Source organism: Lampetra planeri, chromosome 57, assembly GCF_965212315.1.
Source record: "Lampetra planeri chromosome 57, kcLamPlan1.2.h2, whole genome shotgun sequence".
In the NCBI taxonomy this organism is placed as follows: Eukaryota; Metazoa; Chordata; class Hyperoartia; order Petromyzontiformes; family Petromyzontidae; genus Lampetra; species Lampetra planeri.
In genome coordinates this window covers 4,546,751-4,568,168 of record NC_136163.1, presented here as the reverse complement: position 1 = coordinate 4,568,168, position 21,418 = coordinate 4,546,751, and the positions used below count along the sequence as shown (strand labels likewise).

At 54.4% G+C, this 21,418-nt stretch overlaps 2 protein-coding genes across 6 annotated transcripts in view; one reads left to right on the top strand and one right to left on the bottom strand.

Annotated features, from left to right (window-relative positions):
• The first annotated feature begins 5,030 nt into the window (after window positions 1–5,030).
• Window positions 5,031–8,161, top strand: LOC144735822 (uncharacterized). Its single transcript, XM_078618344.1, has one exon. The coding sequence runs from the start codon at window positions 5,064–5,066 to the stop codon at window positions 7,857–7,859; it is 2,796 nt and encodes a 931-aa protein (XP_078474470.1). The 5' UTR covers window positions 5,031–5,063; the 3' UTR covers window positions 7,860–8,161.
• Window positions 8,162–20,023: 11,862 nt separating this feature from the next.
• LOC144735870 (phosphatidylinositol-binding clathrin assembly protein-like) overlaps window positions 20,024–21,418 on the bottom strand; it is a 65,091-nt gene continuing 63,696 nt past the window's right edge. For 2 of the 5 annotated variants that reach the window (XM_078618430.1, XM_078618433.1), the window contains one exon: window positions 20,024–20,162. In XM_078618430.1, coding sequence (XP_078474556.1) covers window positions 20,148–20,162 — 15 coding nt within the window. In that variant the 3' untranslated portion in view covers window positions 20,024–20,147. Of the gene's footprint in view, window positions 20,163–21,017; window positions 21,073–21,418 lie in introns of all 5 variants that reach the window. The other 3 variants (XM_078618432.1, XM_078618434.1, XM_078618431.1) reach the window with 2 other exon arrangements.

Below are 21,418 nucleotides of genomic sequence, written 5' to 3'. Positions count from 1 at the left end.
CCTGACCTCACCCGAACATCGATCAGCCTCCCATCGTATCTACCAAAAGGAATCTCCCTCGGACAGCCACGGTATGTTTCTCAAACCACACGTGGTCAAAACGATGTTAAATAGTGTAGGGGGCCAGAGGACATACATCCCTGTGACACCCCAAGACGAACATGGAGAGAGAATGGCTCTGACTCCGTGCCACGCGGCATTACTGAAACCTATTCTTAGGTTTTTTCGGTAAAGTCACGTAGGTAAAACATTAAAATTTTAATTAATAAAAGTAAAATAAAAAATAAAATAAAAATCACGACGTTTCGGAGGCAACACAAGCTTCCGTCTTCAGGTGGAACCGTCACAGCACGATAGCTGTATCAAGTACTTGATTCAGCTACCGAAAAAACCTAAGAATATGAATCCTTGCAGTCACGAAAGCTTCAAATCTAGAATTACTGAAACCTGCCCACTATCGTCAAAATTCTTCACGATGGTGAGTAGAGGGTTGGTGACCCCCCCAAAAGGCACAGAGAATTAATCCAGAGCCATGGGCTGCCCTCTTGACGGTATCGTAGGCCTCGACCGGGTCAAGAAAGCGGAGGATGTTGGTCCTTTTCAAATCCCCTACGTCTCGACCAATTCTGCTGTGCGCAGGTGAAGTCCATTGTCCATCCCAGGTGATGGAGATGTCCCATCGACATCTTCGCGACTGCACGCGCTTTCCTCTCGCCGGAGACTCCACGATCCACCACCACCACCACCTGTAACCCATTATAGACTAGCGCCATCCATTGGTCGAAGTTATTATTTCTTCAATGTACGGGGCGGTCCGAGATGTCTCGTAACCCCGACACTAATTGACGCCTTTTGGCGTCATCTGGTCCAACCCATGTGAGACTAGGCACTAAGGAAAGCTGTCTCGGGTGTGGACCAATCAACTTCAAGGACAGTGCACATTATCAGAGTTGTGTTTTTTGTTTGCATTATGACTGCAGGTATTGTGGTCTATGCAAACATGACTCCTTGTAAAAAGGTGTCAGTTTTGTTGCCAGATAGAAGGGTAAAAAATCAATTATCATATTTTTACTGGCAAATGAGGTTCCAATGGGGACTAATTGACCCCTTTCATTTATTTTTACTTTGCATTTTCATGTCAACCTTAATATTGTTTTCAGGATTTAGAGAATATAACGGGGGGGGGGGGGGGGGGTCACAGGACTTCTGGACCACCATGTCCTATGATTTCTTAGTCGGAGATGTTTTGTGTGCGCGCCATCGTCTGCACTCCGCGTGCGTTTTATTGTGGCTGTGCGATATTTTTTTAGTAACTCATGGACAATACCGCCAATAACGCAAGAACAGAATCACGTGGTGTGCACTTTCATTGCTTGTCCCGTCATCCACAAAGATGTCTTTTTTTTTTACGATCCACCCGTAGACCAAAGCTAATGAATGTTGGTCCACGGGTGGATTATATTGGTCCACGTACTGGCCACGTCTGCTCGGTAACATGCGGCAGTTCGCCAACAGTGTCCGACGCTGCTGATGAGACATCGTGGGGTCAAAAACCCGGTCAACAGTTGTTGTTGTTGTTGTTGTTTTAAACAATCCGTTGACATTTAACTGAGTGGGGGTCAGGGCTCAAGAGAGTGAGGCTGTGACAACCCAGTGCTGCTATTGACGCTTGGCACACGGAATGCTCGAATGTCAGGGGTTGGCGCACTCTGCTGTGAACTAGGGCTGAACGATTAATCGATTTCAAATCGAAATCGCAATTTGAAACAATGCGATTAGCAGATCGCAAAGGCTGCGAATTTTTGCGATTTGAAAAGTCCTTTTACTTTCTTATTGGAATTGTTTTATTTAGTATTATTATAACTTTATTTATTTAACTTAACAATTGTTATATGTTTGAATGTTCTATTTCAATTTTTTTTATAAATACATGTTGGAAGCAATTCATATCTTTTAAGTTCTCATCCTTGCATTAGAATATATAGAGCAGTTCATATTTTGATGGTATCATGTGGTAATGCTCCATCACATGTTTTAAATCTATTACAAAGTGAATATTTAACTGAAGCTTGACTTTTAACAAAATGTCATCGCAAATCAAATCGCAATATCTGTCAGATAAATCGCAATTAGATATTTTCCCCAAATCGTTCAGCCCCACTATTATTTGAACTGGTCCTGGAATGCCCCCACCACCACCAACCACCCACCCCCTTCACAGACCCGCATTGACCAGTGCGGTAAAGTATGGTCAAACTACCCCCCCCCCACACACACCCAGGGACTTCATCAGCCGTTTGGTTCGTGGCTATGCTGCGCGTGGCACTGTGGAGGAGGCGAGGTTTGGTGGATCACACACACACACACGCACGTGCGTCTGGTGTGACTCCATTCTCGTGAGCGTCAGCGAGGTGGCCGTATGCGCCCTTGGCTCGCCGCGAGAAGGCAGAACAGCAATGTGGACTCTCATCTGTTCCGTCTGCACGGTATAGAGTGTTGCTCCCTCGCAGGCGTAAGTTTTCTCCAAGCGCCCTGCTCGCCTCCGACATGTCCTCATTCATTGGCCGATAGCAACTTTGACACGTAAGAGGATTGCAGAGCTCAGGGTTGCAATGTGGCTCACTTCAACACGTAGGCTTTCGCGACCAATATCATAAATTGAGACAACACGTTCTACTTAATTAAATAGACTTTTTGATAAATGTTTTCTCCAACAACATCAAAGTGCAGCGGCACATTAAATACGCACTACAATGACAATAGTTTAAAGCGATTTGAAGCATGCTTTATTTTGGGGGGGGGGCAGAGCTTTGTGCCGTAATATTTGAGGGGGGTCTGACTTTTTGTGACGCAGTGTGACGACGAGGGGGGTGGGGTCAAAAATCGTCCAAAATCGCGTGACGTCATTTATGGACGTCCCCTAACCACTACAATGCCGCTCCCCCCAATACAACCCACACACACTCCGCCCACCACCACCACCGTCACAGCCTTGAACAGGACTGTGTGGGCAAGTGCTGTTAGCGAGTAGCAGCTCCTACGAAGGGCGGCACTGTGGCACACGAGGGCGTGGTGGGTGTCCTGCACCACACAGACACTCACAACACGCCTGCTGCACGCGTGCTATTTTTAGACCCTTATTGCACTTGCATGTTTGTACGTCCGGGTGACATTTCCATCACGTGCGGTGACAGCGCCCCCCATATCCCTCACTGCCCCCCTCCCCCCCACCACCACCCGCATTTACAGGTGGCTCTCCATCCCAGGTGATCGCGATTGATCACGAGGTGCCCGCCCAGGTGTGCCTGGGCCCGCCAAGTCACTCAACCGAGACGCCGAATCGCGTGGTGGGGTTCTGTGTCCATGCCAAGGCGCGAGGGAGGGCAGGCAGTCGTGTAGGGAGTGGGGGGCAGGGAGTAGTGTAGGGAGTGGGGGGCAGGCAGTCGTGTTAGGGAGTAGGGGCAGGGATTATAGGATGGGGTGGAAGAGAGGGAGGGGTGTAGGGGGTAGGGGGTTATTGGGGGGAGAGGGCCTTGAGTAGGATCGAGTGAGGTTACTCCCTAGATTGAAAACTAATTTATAAATCTACAACTGCTTTTCTGTTTAGTTTGTTGTCCTTATAATCGGAGGTGCGGGGGAAGAACGTCTTTCGTTCAACATACATACACACATACGCACATTACACCATGGTGTCAGATGGGAAATTGGCACCACCCAAGGTTGCAAACTGTTGGTCTTACCGATGAATTTACACGGCTAATGAGAGTGACTTACTCGATAACTCTACCCATTGCAAGTGGTGACCACATAAACTCACCGGTTATAATAAAAGGCATTTGAATCGGTAAAGTTGTGCCACCCCACGTGGTACCCGCCAGGTGAACATCTCTGGTCTGGGCTCATGGACGGGGATAGGGGAGGTGGATGGGTAGATGAGAGGGAGGGAAGAGGGGAAGGCAGGGGGAAGGAGGGGGAGGCAGGAGGAGAGGGAGGGGGGAGGGGGAATGGAGGGGGGGTAGAGGAGGATGAGAGGGAGGGGGGAGGAAGGAGGGGGGAGGGAGGGAGGGGGAGAGGGAGGGGGCAGGGGGGGGTAGAGGAGGATGAGAGGGAGGGGGAGGAAGGGGGGGAGGGAGGGGGAGAGGGAGGGGGCAGGGAGGGAGGGGTAGAGGAGGATGAGGGGGGAGTAGAGGAGGATGAGAGGGAGGGGGGTATGGGTGGGACGTTGGAGGGAGGATCAGAGGAGGAGGTGGGGGGGTTAGGTGATGCAGGGACGGACGAGAAGAGAAGATAGATAACGATTCGAGAGCGGATGATCTTCTTCGCTTGGCCGATGCTGATGCTCAAGCCACATACGATGCTCTGTGATGTGTCAGCGGTCGCGGGGTTTGTGAATCGCTGTGACGATGTGGCCTGCTTCGTATTTGTGATCGGGCAGGGTGACGGAGAGGGAGGGGGAGATGAGAGGGAGGGACGGGAAGGTGAGAGGGGGATGGAGGGAGGGAGGATGGGAGGTGGCACTCTCTCCTGCCGTAGGGTGACGGGGGGGTGTAGGCGCCAGCTGTGATCACAACCCTCCCTTTCGCCGCCAGAGTTCGAAGATGCTTCTGCTGCTGCTGCTACGAGCGACGAGGCCTTACACCAGACTGTGATCATCATCAACATCATCATCGTGAGCATTATCATCGTTATCAGCAACTTAAGCACTATCATAACCATCATCATAATAAACAGCATAAACATTGTCAGTAACAGCAGTAAGCGCAGCAGCAATCATCAGCAGCAGTTTAATCACCATCATCATCAGTTTAAGCATCATCATCATCAGCAGCACCAGCAGTAACCTCGATCATCGCCATCATCAACAACTGCCATCGACTCTCCTCTCACCGCACGCGTCACCTCCTTCCCCGTCGCTCACCGTGGACCCCTCCACAACGCCCCCCGCCCCCCACCTCGTCTCCACGAACCCCTGCCAGGACCCCTGAAGGACCCCCCCCCCCCCCTCCAACTCACCGCCGCCCCATGTCCCCCCAGAGAGAGACCCCCTCGCCCACGTGGCGACGATGAGCGAGGGGGTCTCACCGCATCGACTCCGAACCATGAACTCTTCATCATCTTCCTCGCCGTGGAGCGACGCTCCCCCCGCCTCCACCACCTCCGCTGCGCACACGGCCACCGTCTCGCTACTGCTGGCCTCCGTGGCCCTGGCCACGGCTCTCGCCAACGGCCTGGTCATCGCCGCCGTGGCTGCCACCCCGAAGCTGCGACACCCGGCCAACTACCTCATCTGCTCGCTCGCCGTGGCCGACCTACTCGTCGCTCTGCTCGTGATGCCGCCGGGAGCCGCAGCGGCCGCCACGGGCTCGTGGCCGCTCGGCCCTGCCGCCTGCGCCGTGTGGACGAGCGCTGATGTGACCTGCTGCACGGCCTCCATCCTCAGCCTCTGCGCCATCGCCCTCGACCGCTACTGCGCCATCGCGCGCGCCGTGCGCTACGCGCCGCGACGCACGCCGCGCCGAGCCGCTGCGATGATCGCCGCCGTCTGGGTCGCCTCCATCCTCGTGTCGATGCCACTCGCGCTCGCCACCGTGGGCGGCGGTGGTGGTGGTGGCGGTGGTGGTGGCGGTGGTGGTGGTGGCGGTGGTGGTGGCGGTGGTGGTCAGACTGGAGGTGCCCGGACCGACGCCGCAGTCGTCTCCGCAGAGGGCGCGTGGAACGACGCGGCGCGCACGCGCGACCGCGTGGAGGGTCCGGCGCCGACTGCCCCGCCGGACGACGCCCAGGAGAGTGGCGGCACCCTCGGCAGTGCCGGCGGTGGCGATGTACCGCGCGTGCAGACCACCCGTGGTGGTGGTGGTGTTGGTGGTGGTGATGGTGGTGGTGGTGATGGTGGTGGTGATGGTGGTGTTGGTGGTGATGGTGGTGGTGGTGATGGTGGTGGTGTTAGTGGTGTTGGTGGTAGTGTTGGTGGTGTTGGTGTTGGTGGTGATGGTATTGTTGGTGGTGTTGGTGGTGGTGTTAGTGGTGGTGGTGGTGTTGGTGGTGGTGTTGTTGGTGGTGTTAGTGGTGGTGGTGGTGGTGTTAATGGTGTTGGTGGTGGTGTTGTTGGTGGTGTTGATGATGGTGTTGGTGTTGTTGGTGGTGTTAGTGGTGGTGGTGGTGTTAGTGGTGTTGGTGGTGTTGGTGATGGTGTTGTTGGTGTTGTTGGTGGTGATGGTGTTGGTGATGGTGGTGGTGTTAGTGGTGGTGTTGGTGGTGGTGTTAGTGGTGTTGGTGGTGTTGCTGCGCAAACCGAGAGAGGATCGGCCGTGCCGGCAGACCCCGTGTCCACCCAGTCGGACACCCCTCCTACCCACCACACCCCTCCTACCCACCACACCACCGCCACCACCACCACCACCGCCACCACCACCCGCGCGCCGCAGCCGGGAGCCGAACGAGACGCGTCCGCTCGGCGGCGCTGCGCGGCGCGTCACGCGCACGTCCTCTACGCCGTGGTGTGCACCGTGGGTGCCTTCTACGCGCCCATGGCGCTCCTTCTCGTCCTCTACTGCGGCATCTACCGCGCCGCGCGCTCACACTTTCGCCGAGGTCTCCGCGGCAGCCGCGTCCTGTGCGGGGCCGTCCCCAACGGGGGGGTCGTAGCCACGGGGGTGTCCCTCGCGGGGGTCGACGCGGGGGTTCCCCTGCAGGAAGAGGCTCAGGGTCAGGATGGGCACGGCCATGGACGTGGGCAGGGTCGGCATCAGCGGCTGCAGGGAGATGACGACGAGAACGAGGATGACAAGGAGGAGGATCGTCGTGGTGGTGATGATGATGATGAGAGAGCGCCATGTGAGGAGATGGAGCGGGTGGCGGTGGCTGCTGCTGGTGGCCAAATGGAGGAGGGGGTCGAGAAACGAGACGAGGCGACGGTGGTGGTGGAGTCCCAGGTCCCCGTGGCAGGGATTCTGGTGCCTGAGACCCAGTGCCAAGTGGCTCAAACCGCGGCCCAGAGCCCCTGGACGGAATCACCGCTGCACCGCTCACGGGAGTCCCGAGGATCAGAATCAGGTTCGGATTGTAGGTCCCAGGTCGCACTGCCAAGACCCCAGGTGTCCCCACCGAGCAGCCAAGACCCTCGGACAGGGTCCCAGGCCTCCCACTCGGACGTTCCATCTCCTCGGCGTGGGTCCCAAGCGTCCAAACGCGGATTTCAGATCCCTCAAACGCAACCGCGGCTCTCCCCGGCTACCGTGAACTCCGCACCGCCGCTCGTATTGACGGAACGACCCTCCCGGGCCACTCAAAAACCATCTCAGCGCGCCCAGCCAGGAAGCCCCCAGGAGCCCGAGACACATCTCCTGCACGCCTCGCGAGCGCCACCACGGAACCCTCAATCAAAACCCCGCGCGCCGCACAACCCACAGCCTGCCCAGCCCCACGTTAACTCATCCCGCGAGGCAGCAGCAGCAGCCTCAGCATCGAGACCTCATCGCTGCCGCTCGCTGTCCGCGTCGTTCTGGGCCCCGCAAGCGGCGCGCGGCGGCGGCGGCGGCACCGCGAGCCCGAGGCTCCGTCGCATCTCCGAGTCGCGAGAGCGTCGCGCGGCCAAGACGCTGGGTCTCATCCTGGGCGCGTTCACCCTTTGCTGGCTGCCATTCTTCGTGCGTGAGCTCGTGGTGAACGTGTGCGAGGCGTGCGCACCGCCCGAGTTGCTCTCCGAGCTCATCTCGTGGCTCGGCTACGCCAACTCGCTGGTGAACCCGCTCATCTACACGACTCTGAACGAGGACTTTAGGGCGGCATTCAAGCGCATGGTGGGTGGGGGACGTGGCAGGTGGCCGGGGTCGCCGGGGTCTCGGCGCGTGATCCTTTGAGTGATTACATCATTGGAACCTCATTTGCCAGTAAAAAAAATATGATAATTTTTTTTTACCCTTCTATCTGGCAACAAAACTGCACATTATCAGAGTTGTGTTTTTTGTTTGCATTATGACTGCAGGTATTGTGGTCTATGCAAATATGACTCCTTGTAAAAAAGGTGTCAGTTTTGTTGCCAGATAGAAGGGTAAAAAAGCAATTATCACCTCTGAGTGTTGTTGGGTTTTTTTATTTTGCTTTGGTTGTTCGGCGAGGTGTACATACTGGATGTGGTGTGCCGGGTGTACGGATATATATAAAAAAAAATGTTCAAGAGCTCGCCGAAACGGAATCGACCTGACTTGAGATTTTTTTTTTTTTAAACGTGTCACGTCGATTTGCCGAGAGACGCGCAACGTGACGCGCTTCGAGTCCCAAAGAGTCGTGCAGACTCGCGCTCAGAGACCGTGGACTGCGGCACTTAGCGAGGGCCGTGGCGCGACTTCATGACCCACGACCCACGACCCACGATCCGCATTCAACGGAGCCGCATTCAACGGCTCCGTGTGGCGGGCGCGGATCGAACTTTTCGGAGTAGAGGCATCGGGACGGGTGCTGCAGCTGGAGTGGACATGGGCCGGTGCGAGACGGAATTTCTGTCCACCCGTGACTCCGAGGTCAGGATACTCAAGTTGATTTAAATCCCCATCGAACCCTCCCCCCCCCTCTCAGGATCGCCCCCCACCCCTCTACTGCACCCCCACCCCCACTGCTTTGTTTTGATGCGAGCCCTGCCCCGTCTTTTGTACAGCGCCTTATGATCTCCGGGTGAAAGGCGCTTTTAGAAGTGTAAATTCTGACCGTGTTATCATTATTATTATTATTCCCGAACCACAACCCTAATTCTGACGATGCCCCTTAATCCTAACTCTAATCCGAACTCTAATCCTAACCCTAATCCCGATTCTGAGCGTAATCCCAACCCTAATGGGAACCAGAATCTTAATCCCAACACCTCATCATACCTCGTTGTAGTTCTTTCGGTAATGTCACGTAGGTAGAAAAATAAAACGAAATAAAAAATAATATATAATCCAGCAGTGGAACAACTGCTGGATTTTTTTTTCCGCCTGAAGACGACCGCTTGTGTTGCGATCGAAACGTCGTGATATATTATTTTTTATTTTGTTTAATTTTGCTACCTGCGTGACTTTACCGAAAGAACCAAAGAGTATGGGGATTTGTGCAGTCACGAAAGCCTCAAATCAAGACCTCATCATAACCTTCATTCTGATCCACAATCCGAACCATTATTCTGACCCCCACGGTCCAAATTCTTCGGGGTCAAAATACCCCCAACGCGTGTCACGCGTGACAGAGAGCGACGCTCCCTACAGCGACGGTCTTCTGTTCCTCCAGAATCCTCGCCACTCCACCGCGACAAGTCTTTGCGTCTCGAGGTGGCGACCCCCAAAACTCACCCCCCGGTTCGTGCGACGCCGTTACTCGCTGCACGCGCCAGATGATTGTTCAGGTCACGTGCCGCGTGACGTCACGCTTGACGTGGCAACCCAGGAGCTTGCGCGATTTACAAATTGAGATGAGGGCATCCAACGGGCGGGTCCCGTGTGACATCGGAGCCCCGATTCTCTTGCACCGGAGTCTACGCGCGTGGGCTCACATTCACTGCGCGATCGCTCCCCACGTGTGTACGTGCGTGGGTGGGAGGGGGGCGTTTGCGTAGTGAATGTGGGTTGTCAACCCACATTTTATTTCCACCGAGTAACCCCCCCGCCCCGCCCCCCTTAGCCTCATCCCAAGATGGCTCTGAGAAATAAATGTATGAATAATGAACCACATTGTTTACGATCAATGAGTTTAGAAAGGTCTTTTATATCTATACTCTTAGATTTTTTTTCGGTAAAGTCACGTAGGTTAAAAAAAAGAAAACTAATAAATTAAATCACTACGAAGCTAAATTACCAGTAATTTGCTGTGACGGTTCCACCTGAAGACGGAAGCTTGTGTTGCCTCCGAAACGTCGTGATTTAATTTAGTTGTTTTCTTTCTTTAACCTACGTGACTTTACCGAAAAAAAACAAAGAGTATGGATCCTTGCAGTCACGAAAACTTCAAATCTAGTCTTTTACATCGTTCAAGGTTACCATGTGGATTTACATTTTATCGTAGTTATTTAATATTCAGCAGAGTCGGATACGATGAGTTCACCAAGGACTCTCATGTATGAAATAATTCCACACGTTGATAAATCACCCCGCGTTCCCCCGGTTGAGACCCACTGGTGTAGTGCGTTGCGCTACGAATCCGGCGTCCCGAACTCGTGATATCCCCGCTCACGATTATCTCAACATGTTCAGCGCCAAACCCCCCCCTTCCCCCCTAGGTCGACTCAGCCTTAAATGAGTACCTTGTGCGGTGTGTAGTAAACATCACCACGAGGGAGACCAAAGTCAATTCCGGCCACCCACCCCCTCGTGTAACCGTGCCGGCCTTCATTGGTGCAAATCGCTAATAGCACTTGGCCCAACAGTCTATTAATGGCTACACGGGGCATCTTTGTCTTTGTGCGTGCGCCCCTTGTGACGTAGAGAGCGCCCCTTGTGACGTAGAAAACGCTACATGTGTAGTAGCTGCACGTGTAGTAGCTACTGCACGTGTAGTAGCTACTGCACGTGTAGTAGCTACTGCACATGTAGTAGCTACTACACGTGTAGTAGCTGCACGTGTAGTAGCTACACGTGTAGTAGCTACTGCACGTGTAGTAGCTACTGCACGTGCAGTAGCTACACGTGTAGTAGTAGCTACGGGCCCCGCACTTTCATGGGCCCCACGCTAAATGCTTTCAAGCTATCAATTCCGGTTCAGTGATTCTGCACTTGCTCCATTACTATAGCACTATACTGCCTTCAACTTATACGAACGACTGGGTGTTTAAGGTTGGCGATTTGTCGTATTATCCGGCCGTATAGCAAATGAAAAAATACAATTACAGTACTTTACTATGCAAGTTAAAACATTTGTGTGTTTTAATATTTGTGTTTTTTTTTTATTTAGGGCTCCTTTATAACAACAAATGCTACAGGCCCCGCACTAGTTTCGTCCGGCTCTGGCGTGACCCTGGGGGGGGGGGGGGGTCAGAGTCTGCCAGTGGAGGGGTGGGGCAATGATTGCTGTTGATGTATACGACCCAACCCCCCCCCCCCAACATTGAATGCAATGTTGCGGGCGTTTAATCGAATTTCGCACGTTCGCTCGACACGAGATGCGTTTGGCAATCATCGGGGGCACGCGCAGCATGCGACGGGCGAATTTGTTATTTGTCCGGAGGTCCAATTGATCCGGATGGCGGTCGTCTTCAGGAAAAGGGGGTGGTGGGGTGGGGGGGACCGCTTGTGTTGCGATCGAAACGTCGTAGTTTTTAGTTTTTCGTTATTTTCTTTGAACCTATCTCCGTGACTTTACCGAAAGACCAAACGAGAATACGCCTGAACATCATCGCGGAAACACCGTGGCCATTGCGAAATCCATAGTGCGTCGACGCACGCGCGCGGACACACACACACAGGTGGTGCAGCTCTGGGGGTAATAATCATGTAGACAGCGGTGGCTTCTCTGTGAACCACGACGTTCCCGGCAGCTGATGTGCTGCGGTTTTACAGCAGTTGGGGGGGTGGGGGGGAGAGCGAATTATCGAACCCTGGCAGCGGATTCATTAAATTAGGGGGGGATGGGCGGGGTGGTGGTGGATCATGCGCAACTCCAGTGGCGAATATCGCCGTTCAGGTCATGATGCCTCCCCGCTTCGAGACTCGGCGAGGGCAATATAGGAAGTTACGCAGTTCCAGAGACGATCAAAAGCACATTCGTCGTTTCAAAAAAAACATCCTCACACAGTGGAGAAATACAGGGGCTGTGTGTGTGTCTTTTACAAGTATACCCGTGACGTTTTCGTGCACTTTTAAAGAAAGACATCTGCGGCCGTCTGGAACGCTCTTCCCTTCGATATTCGGAAGCTACTGGGAGCTTTGCACTTTTACATCAACCAGATTGAAAAATAATTTCGTTAGCACTGCTTTTGGTGTGTTTAGATTGTTGTCCTTCCCCAGCACCTTCGATCAGCACGGTTGCGAAAGAAACTCAACGTCCACACATACAAATGACACGCGGTGTTACATTCGGTGTGTCTTGTGTGTGGCTCCGTGTCCTTTTTCTCAAAGATTTCAGCATTTATGGGCTTCGTCCCATTCATCTCCGTCCGTGTCTTGGTAGGATGGGAATGGTTTCGTGTTGTATTTGTTTGTGTTTGGGTGATGTTTACCTTTCTTGGACTTTGTACTGCGATCGTGTTACTGAACCGTTTGTTGATGTAACGTTCTTACTCCGTGCCCCCTACCGGACCATCTGTGAGAAAAAAAGCTTTGTAGCTCATCGGATTCCTCCAGGATAAATACCGATTCTGATTTTGATTCTGATATTTACTCGTGAACTTTGCACTGGATTCTCCTGCCAGTCGCATGCAGTGGTTCACGTTGCTTTCGGTTTAAATACATCCGAGATCTTCCAGGGCTTCTTGTGACTATTATTCGATTCCGAGTTCAAACGTATCCCACCCCCTCGTCTTGCCATCACATGTCCAAGATCTTCTTGGGTATTTCGGTAAAGTCATGTAGAAGGGAAATAATAAAATAATAAAAATAAAACTATTAAATTCTCACGACGTTTCGATTGCAACACAAGCAATCATCATCAGGTGTGAAAACCACAGCAAGAAAATTTGAAAAAAGTGTCGGTTTTCAAATTTCCTTTGTGGTTTTCACACCTGATGATGATTGCCTGCGTTGCAATCGAAACGTCGTGAGAATTTTATACTTGTATTTTTCTTAATTTATTATTTCCCTTCTACGTGACTTTACCGAAAGAACCGATAACATGAATCCCTGCAGTCACGAAAGCTTTAAATCGAAATTTACACTGTAACACCATAACAAATGTGATGTTGATAACTTCAAAAAGTCAGTCTCGACTTGTTCGCCATCGTTGTCAACGCGTGCCTGGAATCTTCTCCACGTAGCTTCTTGTGGTATTGTTGCAAAATTCTCATAAGTGTGAACATGTTTTGTTGAAGCACCCTGTAAATCACACGTGTCAACGTGGATCCACGCCTGCGCAACTTTGTCGCACGCAACAGTCGCTGACACGTGGACGTCTCCGCAACGGGTTGGAGCAGTTAGGCAATGCCGGGGGGGCTGTAGATGGGTTTCTGGGGGGGGGGGGGGGGGCTTCCAACCGTGTCGGGGCGAGGTGACAGCAGCACGAACGGGTTGTGTTGGGTTCAGCCAGAAGGCGTCTTTTTATTTCCATCTCAAACGCGCCTTAAAGCGTCAACAGGCCATCCCGCAAAAGGGGGAGGGGGGGGGGCTGATCCAGCCCACTGATAAGAGAGCAACGGAGAGATATACAGAGACACGAGATAGAGAGACACACGGATAGACACATGGAGGACCCTTTGAGCTGCCCCCCCCCCACCCCACGTGATAGGATCGAACTGGATGAGTAGTTAAGGCGTTTTCCAGTTGGCTTCCGACGCTGCTCAAAACCGTGCGAGTGCCAACGTCAGATTGGAGATTGGCAAAGCCGCCCAAACGCGTCGACGACCGGGTCCGTACACGGCACACGGCTTACCGCTGACTGGGGGAGGAGCTGGCAACGCCGATAACCCGGGGCTCGACTCCGGGTTACAGCCGCCGCCCCGGCATTAAAGCAGGCTCCCTTCCCTCAAGGGAGCAAAGGTGATGATGGTCTCAGGCCCCGGTAAGTACGTAAGTAAAAACAAAACAAAAACAAACCCACCACGTTAAATTTGGTTTTCATTTAATTCGGCAAATTATAAATCTGAGAATTAAACATTTCGGTTAGACTTGGCATGCGACGACAGATATACTCTTTTCGTGGCATTAACACAAAAAACCCGCGTGGCCCCACAACCCTCATCCACCACCCCCCTCGTGTGGATAAGCGAGGCGACTTGTTTCCGAAGTAGTTCTCTTACGTCAACTTCCATCGGTGCGGTTCTCTTGATACAGAGAGGGCGGTCCCCGCATTACAGCGGCAGACAGGGTCCTCCTTAAGGAAGTTCATCTCACGACGCCACGGTGATGATGGCCCAAATCGGAATTAAAATTGGGGGTCCGGGTCCCCCTCCTCCTCCCCCCCACAAAATCACCGCTCACGGAACGCGGCGTTGCAGGTCAATGCACACATCTGGACTTTAGCGCTCGACAGAGAATTGAACATCGACAGCCGCTACAAAACCAAATAAACATTCGAACTGGAACACGCCTTAAATGAGCCAGCACAGCCCACCGATGACAACAGAGAGGGCGATCGACAATTATGAACAAATTTACAAAGGGGGGATGGGGGGGCGAGGCTCCCCCTGATGGACGCTGATGTCCCCAGAAAGAAATAAAATGTGGAACACTGGGGGGGGGGGGGAACACCCGTGGCAGCCACACTGCAGCGTGAACCGAGCTCACCACCCAACCTCCCCGTGTCTCCCCCCCCCACCTCCCCCCCCCCCCGAGAGGTTAACCCCGGTAACCCCGATCGCAATTTAACCAAAAGGTCTGGTGGCTAAAATGGGGCTCTCGGTCTGAGTTACAGGGCTCGTAGGGGGCTCGTAGGGGGGGCGGGTTGCTAAAGGCGAGTTCAGTGACGGGCGGGGATGATTGTGTCCAAGGCGTTTAACATGAAACGCGACTCCAAGCTACGGCTGCAAGCCCCAAACTGACCTCACGTCCAGTTGTAATGCGTTATAGTCACGGCTCTAAATCCTCCCCCCACCCGCTTCCAACAGAGTTCGGTTGGATATAAGCCTGGGTTAGGAATCAAGAACCAAACTAGTCATAGCCCTAAACCAGTTGAGCCAATAGTTGGGCTGGGTCAAAATCGGGAGCGGGGAGGCCTTAAACCTGGTTTAGACGAGTGTTGAAACTGGATCGGGGTTAAGAGTCACGGCTAAAAACATTTTCCCCGATAGGAAATTTCGTCTCGAGATGGACTGGATTTGAGTTGGGGGCAATTGATACCAACTTGAGCATGCTGTGGGGACTGTGGTAATGGCCCTAAAGTGGGTTTACCACCGTGTTTGGGTTTTTTTGTTTGTTAAAACGTCTGGCCTGTGAAGTGCTCGGGGGACCGAGGTGGGTTCGAGATGGGCGCTTGAACGAGGTGGGGGGTTTGAAGTCTCTCGTGGGCGCAGGGAGGGAACGTGGTGGGCTCGTCACACCCAGCGCAGCCGCTTCACAACAAGAGACAGAGCGAGAGTGGACAATTCATCAATGACAGAGAATCATAAATTGATCGCAGAAACATAATTAACTCCAAATGGCTCCGTAAAAAAAGAAATCCTTACAAAGCATCATCGGGATTCGCTCCTCGGGGGGTGGGGGGGGGCATTTCCAATTTGCGAAATGTAATCAACGGTAACATTATTCGACAAAAATAACAAAACCGGGGGAGTTTTAAAACAACACAACAACGAAAAGACACCGAAACATTTTGGAGCACGCGGCCAATTCCACAGCGGAGGGAATTAAGTTGGGGGCAGCTCACACACGAGTCGTCCCACCACGACCACCTACCCACCCACCATCTCTCCGTGAGGAATTATTAAGACTCCTCTTCGGTCAAGGGTCCCCCACCCCCCCATCTCTCCCGCGTGGTCCACAGTAAGCGGGCGAAACCTGTCCGTTCCTTCTCCACTGCCGGCCTCTCTATCCCGCGAGCTGCCGAGGTGCCAACGAATCGTCGTCGGGTGTGGGGGTTAAGGGGACGCCAAAAGAATGGGATTTGGGGGGGGGGGGTACAAAAAAATGTCCAGGGTGGCGTCTCTCTGCTGCGTCACTGGAAGCTGTCACGGTGGGGAGGGGGGGGGATCATCGCCGTGGGGTGTTCAAAACGTTACTCTACTGCTGCACTGCACCGATCAACGGCGCAGGCTGAACACCACGTGGAACGGCAAAGGGGGGCAGTGGATGAGAGTGAGGAGGGGGGGTGGATAAGAGTGGGGTGGGGGAATTCGTCAACATCGTAACGATCGTAATCGCTGTAGCACTGTCGTTATATAATCATGGGTGAATTCACGCAGCTGCGCTGGTGCACGCGGCGAGGCCGGGTCGAGGTCACGGTTTGGCGTCCTCACCGCCGCCGCCACCCCCGTTAATACTTTCTGAACTCGGGATCGACCAACAATTAAACCCGCTTCACGAGGGATGAGGGCGCCACCATCCCCCCCTCCCCCCCCCAGGGCCGGCTCGAGGGTTGACGGCTCGCGCAGGGACAGGAGTCGCGGTGGGTGGAAGGCCTCTTCCGCCCACCGACACACCATCCGCCACCACCCACCACACCACGAGGAGGTAAAGGTTTATAGATTTTACAAACGCGTCAACCCCGCAACCCTCTTCCCGACCGGATTTCCCCGAGTTCAAACCCCCCCACGTGCCCAGGGTGAGTCCCAATGGCAACTAACCGAGCAGAGGGAGAAGGTGCCGACTGCTCTGACTACGAAGCACCAGGGCCACACGCACACACACACACGCACTTCCACACAGCACGCACTCTGCCACTCACTACCAGTACATGGGACAATGATCGCCCGTACATCGCCTTAGAGATCGAAGTGCTATTGGCCAGTACCCACGAAAGGCCGGGGGGGGGGGCAGAAGCACCAGGTGGTGGCTGTGTCCTGAACGCCCCGGCCGCCTTTGTCTCCCCAGTGGCTGATGTTTTACAAAGCACGCCTGCGACTAATGAACAGGCGAGTCTAACCGACCGGCAGAGTCGGGACCGATTTGGATGTCGCTCGCCACTGCACGCCACATTCTGCTTATTGATACACGCACGCACCCACACCATGAGCCACTCTCCCTTTCACACTCTCACTCTTTGACCAGCGGTAATGCCTAGTGCTCGGAGAGCCAAACTAAGGCACCCTTTTTGTTTAACAGAACGGCGAAGAACGAAGAGCGGGGCGGGGAGTCGGGGGGGGGGGTGGTGGAAATGCCGGAGAACACCAGGGGGACCTCACACGCTCGAGCCCCCCCCCCCCCCCCCGATCGTAAGGGGGGGAAAAATATTCCTTTGGATCTGGCAACACGGGCCGACCGTGAGCAGCCTTCCAAGGCCGCAGCCACCGATGCCAACAGCCGCCCATTCGCCACGGGAGCGACGGCGATGCCACCACGGCGGCGGCGGTGTCAGGGGTCAGGCGAGCGCTCTGAGGCCACGTGGAGGTGTCGAAGGCTCGCTGGCTGTCAGGGAGGTCACGGGGACAGCAGCCACAGGGGGGGCCCATGGGTTGACCGACTGTGATGACTGGCAGATGCACCCGGCTCTGCCCCCTACTTTGACACCGCCACCACTAAAAACCACCGCCGGTGCAACCGCCGATCGGCGCCCACGTTCACCGACACCCCCCCCGCCCCCCTCCTCGTGGCTTCGTCTCATCTCGACCCGCGAATCTGGTCACGTTCCCACGACACGTTGAGCAACGCCAGAGATGTGACATTGTTTGGTGGGGTGGGGTGGGGGGAAAGAGGCGGCGGGGAACGCGACATTCGATGAGACGCAGCTCAAACACAGAGCGAGTGTGCAGCCCCCCCACCCCGTCACCACCCCCCCCCCCCCGCTCCCACCCACCTCTTCACCACACCACCTGCTCAATCGCACAATCAGCGAGGGGGCCCAATCGCACGCGTAAACATGTTGACATACCTGGCAGCCGAACCGTTCATCACAGAGCGGCGGGGCAACGCTGTCCACAGCACGAGGGGAACCCGCCCGACAACACAACCGGCGAACGGCGTCCGAAACCCTGAGCCCGGTCGCGGAGTGGCAAGATGATGGTCGAGGGCCCCCCCCCCCCGAGCGGTGGGCGACGTCCCCCGGCCGTCTCGTGCGGGACTCCAGGGAGATGGGGGGGGGGGGCTGCTCTTCCATCATTGCAGTAACCGACTGAACTAAAAAAATCGGCCGCATACGCTCGTCCCAAAAATATTCCGCCACGCGTTGTTTTTTTTTTACGCGTCCTTGCGCGACGTTCACCGTGCGGCGGAGGGCCAGAGCCCCCGTCGAAGATGTCGTCAGCGGACAAACTAAACCGTCCGGCCCCTTTTTTGGCGATTCGCAAAGCCCGCGTGGCGGAGGGGATTTCACCGCCAAGTTTGCGTTGCCGCCTGCAGCGACTTTCTTTCCCACCCTAGCCCCCCCCACACCCCCCGATTTGATCCCGACTTGACATTTTGTGAAGAAAAAAAAAAGCTTCGTTTAGCTCATCGGATTCTTCCAGTCCAAAGCAAGATTTTGATTGTGAAAAAAAAATAAAACCACGCAGAGCCGCAGCCTCCGTCGCCGTACAAAGCAGCCGAGGCCGCCGGCTCTCGTGCCGACCGAATGTTCGAACCTGAACCACCTCAGTGGTGGGTGGGCTAGAATCCCGGTGTGGGTGGCCACGCCAATTCCAATTCTCACGCCGGTGCCGGAGGGAGCGCGCCGGGTGCCGACCGTAATCAGCCTCTCCAGAACCGTTTAAACACAATTTTTTTTTGTTTTTGTTAAAAAGGGATGCTCTCCAGCCTAAATGTGGCGGTAAAAGTACAAGCGAGGTTTGATTCGGGACCGGTGGTGGTTGTGGTGAAGGGCAGTGGCGATGCTATGGGAAAACCACAGGAGGCCTCTACCCAACCCCCCCATGATGAACTTAAGTGACCCCCTACCCGCCTACGCCTGCGTGCCCCCTCCCCAATCGGAGGCAATCCCGCTCCTAGTCCGTGGGCCACACAGCAGACATTGGTACCAACCGAGGTCGCAAACGACGTTTTGCGGGGCCAATTTATTTATACGGCGGCCAAAGCCTCAATTATTGGATGACCCCACTCGATTCACGTGCTTGTCGCGTAACTCGCCGTCATTGGCAACACGCAGAGGTTACAACTTGCCAAGTGACGCCCACCAAGTTCGAGACCCGATCTGGGGTCACGGACGAGCTGGGTGGCGGCCGGGAACGCGCACTCGAGCCTCTCACCACGGCCCACGCCGCTGGCGCTGCCCACGCCTCGCCACCGCTCCCTTCCTTCTGCCAGACCCCGCCAGCGGCTGCACAGTCGACGCCCGAGGGCAGTGCTCAAGTCTCAAGTGACCCGTATTGTTGTACGGGTGTGGGTATTATAGGTAGCATGAACATCCACTGCTGGATCAGGGCCTTTCCGTGCCGGTCACGGTGGTGGGGAGTGGGGGCTGTTAATCACCGTACTTCTTCACCACGCTGGTCAGTGCGGGCTGGTGAAGGGCAGAGGACAGCATAGACTCGACAGCACAGAAGTACAGTACAACAACGGATCGTGGCCTCATCACCCACTGCCGCCACAATGCATCCATCCACGCGGATGCGAGGGGTGACGGGGGGGGGGTTGTGGAGGTCGTGAGGGTGGCGACAAGGGTGGCGAGGGTGGAGAAGTTTGCGAAGTTTGCGGAGGTAGCGAGGGGTGGCGGCGAGGGTGGCGAGGGCGGCAGAGCGAGACGCGCCGCGTACATCTGGCGGCACGATCCACGGCGTCGTCCTTGTCTCCGGCGAGGCGGTGGGCGGTGGACGTCGGAGGCGAGCGGGGCGGCCCCGGCATGGGTGGGCGACTCTCTCGCAGTGAAAGAGGCGCAAGGTCAACTCCGAGCCGCGGGCACCGGAACCCGGCAGGGCGGTCCTGCTAATCTCTTGAGGGTTTTGTACACTTTGTAAATGTATATAGAAGTAATATGATTTCCGCTTTGCGCGTGGGGTTTTTTTTTCTCATCAATTATTTTATAATGCACACGCTTTTTTCTTGCTGCCGCTGCTGTTCTGACCGTCGTTTCACTTGTAATTCGTCACTGTAATTATTTATATATATATGGGCGCACACACGCACTCGCACTCACACACTTACATATATATATTTTTTTGATTCAAACTTTGTAAAAGATGTGGAAAAAAAATATGCAAAAGAAAAAAATAAAATACGTAATAACGGGAATGCAGAACGTAACGCGGCCCAGGCCTCGTGGAGGTGGAGGGTGGGGGCGGACGGCTCGGGTTGGGTGGTGTGCGCACCGTAGTGGGGGGGGGGGGCTCGTGGGGGGCTCGCGGTGGGGGGGGGGGGGAACGGGTCCTGTGTGTGGGGGGGCCCCCCTTCCTCGCCCAGGCGCCTGCGCCCTCCTCCTGAGTCGGCCTGCGCTGGCGCTTCGTCCTCACGTCACATGAACTGCATCTGCGGCACAAGCGGAACGGGAGAGAACGTGTCGCTCACTGCCCCAGCACGCTCGTCCCACTCGCCCGCTCGCTCGCCCGCTGTGTCACTCACCCAAATCCATACTCGCCATCACACTCGCGCACTCGTTCATTTCCTTGTTCAGTATATCAGCTGTTTCAAGACCCCCTTCTCGATAACTCTCACCCACTCGTCCTATACCCAACTCCCTTGCTCACTCACTCACTCAACCATCCACGAATTCCCTTTCACCCAACCACCTCCTCACTCACCCATTCATCTATACACGCGCTCACCCATCGCCCACTCTCTCACTCAACCATCCACTAACCAACCCAAGGTTACTGTAATTCAAGTACCCTTGAGAATTATTATCATTAAATATAAACTATGATTAATATTATTAGTATTTTTTATTTTTCAAAGGGGACTTCACTAACATGTCACAAAGTCATAATTCAGGGCAGGGCCATCCTGAAAATGCATTTTGAGACTCAATGAGGCTCTCCGATAGACAGATAAAGAGCATTATTAAAAGTATTATCATCATCGTGAAAAACATCACAAGCTAAGGTTAGGGAGGATGGGTGAGATGAGGTTAGAATCCCTGCCAACACAACACCCAACAACAGGGCACATCCGAGGGCAGTGCAGATGGGAGACACCACTGCCGCCACCACCACCACCACCACCGACGATATTACCGCAAGAATAATCAATTAACAGGACAGAAAGGCTTATCAGGGGAAAATAGGTTAATGAGTAAACCCCCAACATGGGGACCCCACACCGAGAGGACAAAGACTCTGTGCAGTTGTGCTGTACGGGCTCTCAGTTGTATTTTCTGGTTGTTACCACAAGGTGTTCGTTCCCCCTCCTTCATTCAATTCCCCAAGAAGATTCACAGCAGCTGGAAGGAGAAGAAGCAGGACAGCGTGCCGAACAACTTACGCGCGGTACAACCCAAAAGCACACGCAAGAGTTTTTGGGGCAAGTGCTGTTAGCGAGCACTTATCTTATCTGATTATATATTTATAGAGCGCCTTAGCCCGGCGGCACATGAGGAGGTGGGTGGCCAGCACCACGGCCCGGCTGCCTTTGCCTCCATAGTATCGATGTTTACACACTGCACCAGGTACTCATTTGAGGCCGAGTCAAGCTAGGGGAGGCCCAGGACCGGTTCAGATAATCGTCACTGGGTGTTGGTGGCCGTGAGCGGGATTTGAACTCGGGTCGCCGGGTTCGTAGGCTCAGCT

Coding starts and splice junctions, on each gene's coding strand:
- LOC144735822 (XM_078618344.1), top strand. CDS start 5,064: ATGAGCGAGGGGGTCTCACCGCATCGACTCCGAACCATGAACTCTTCA.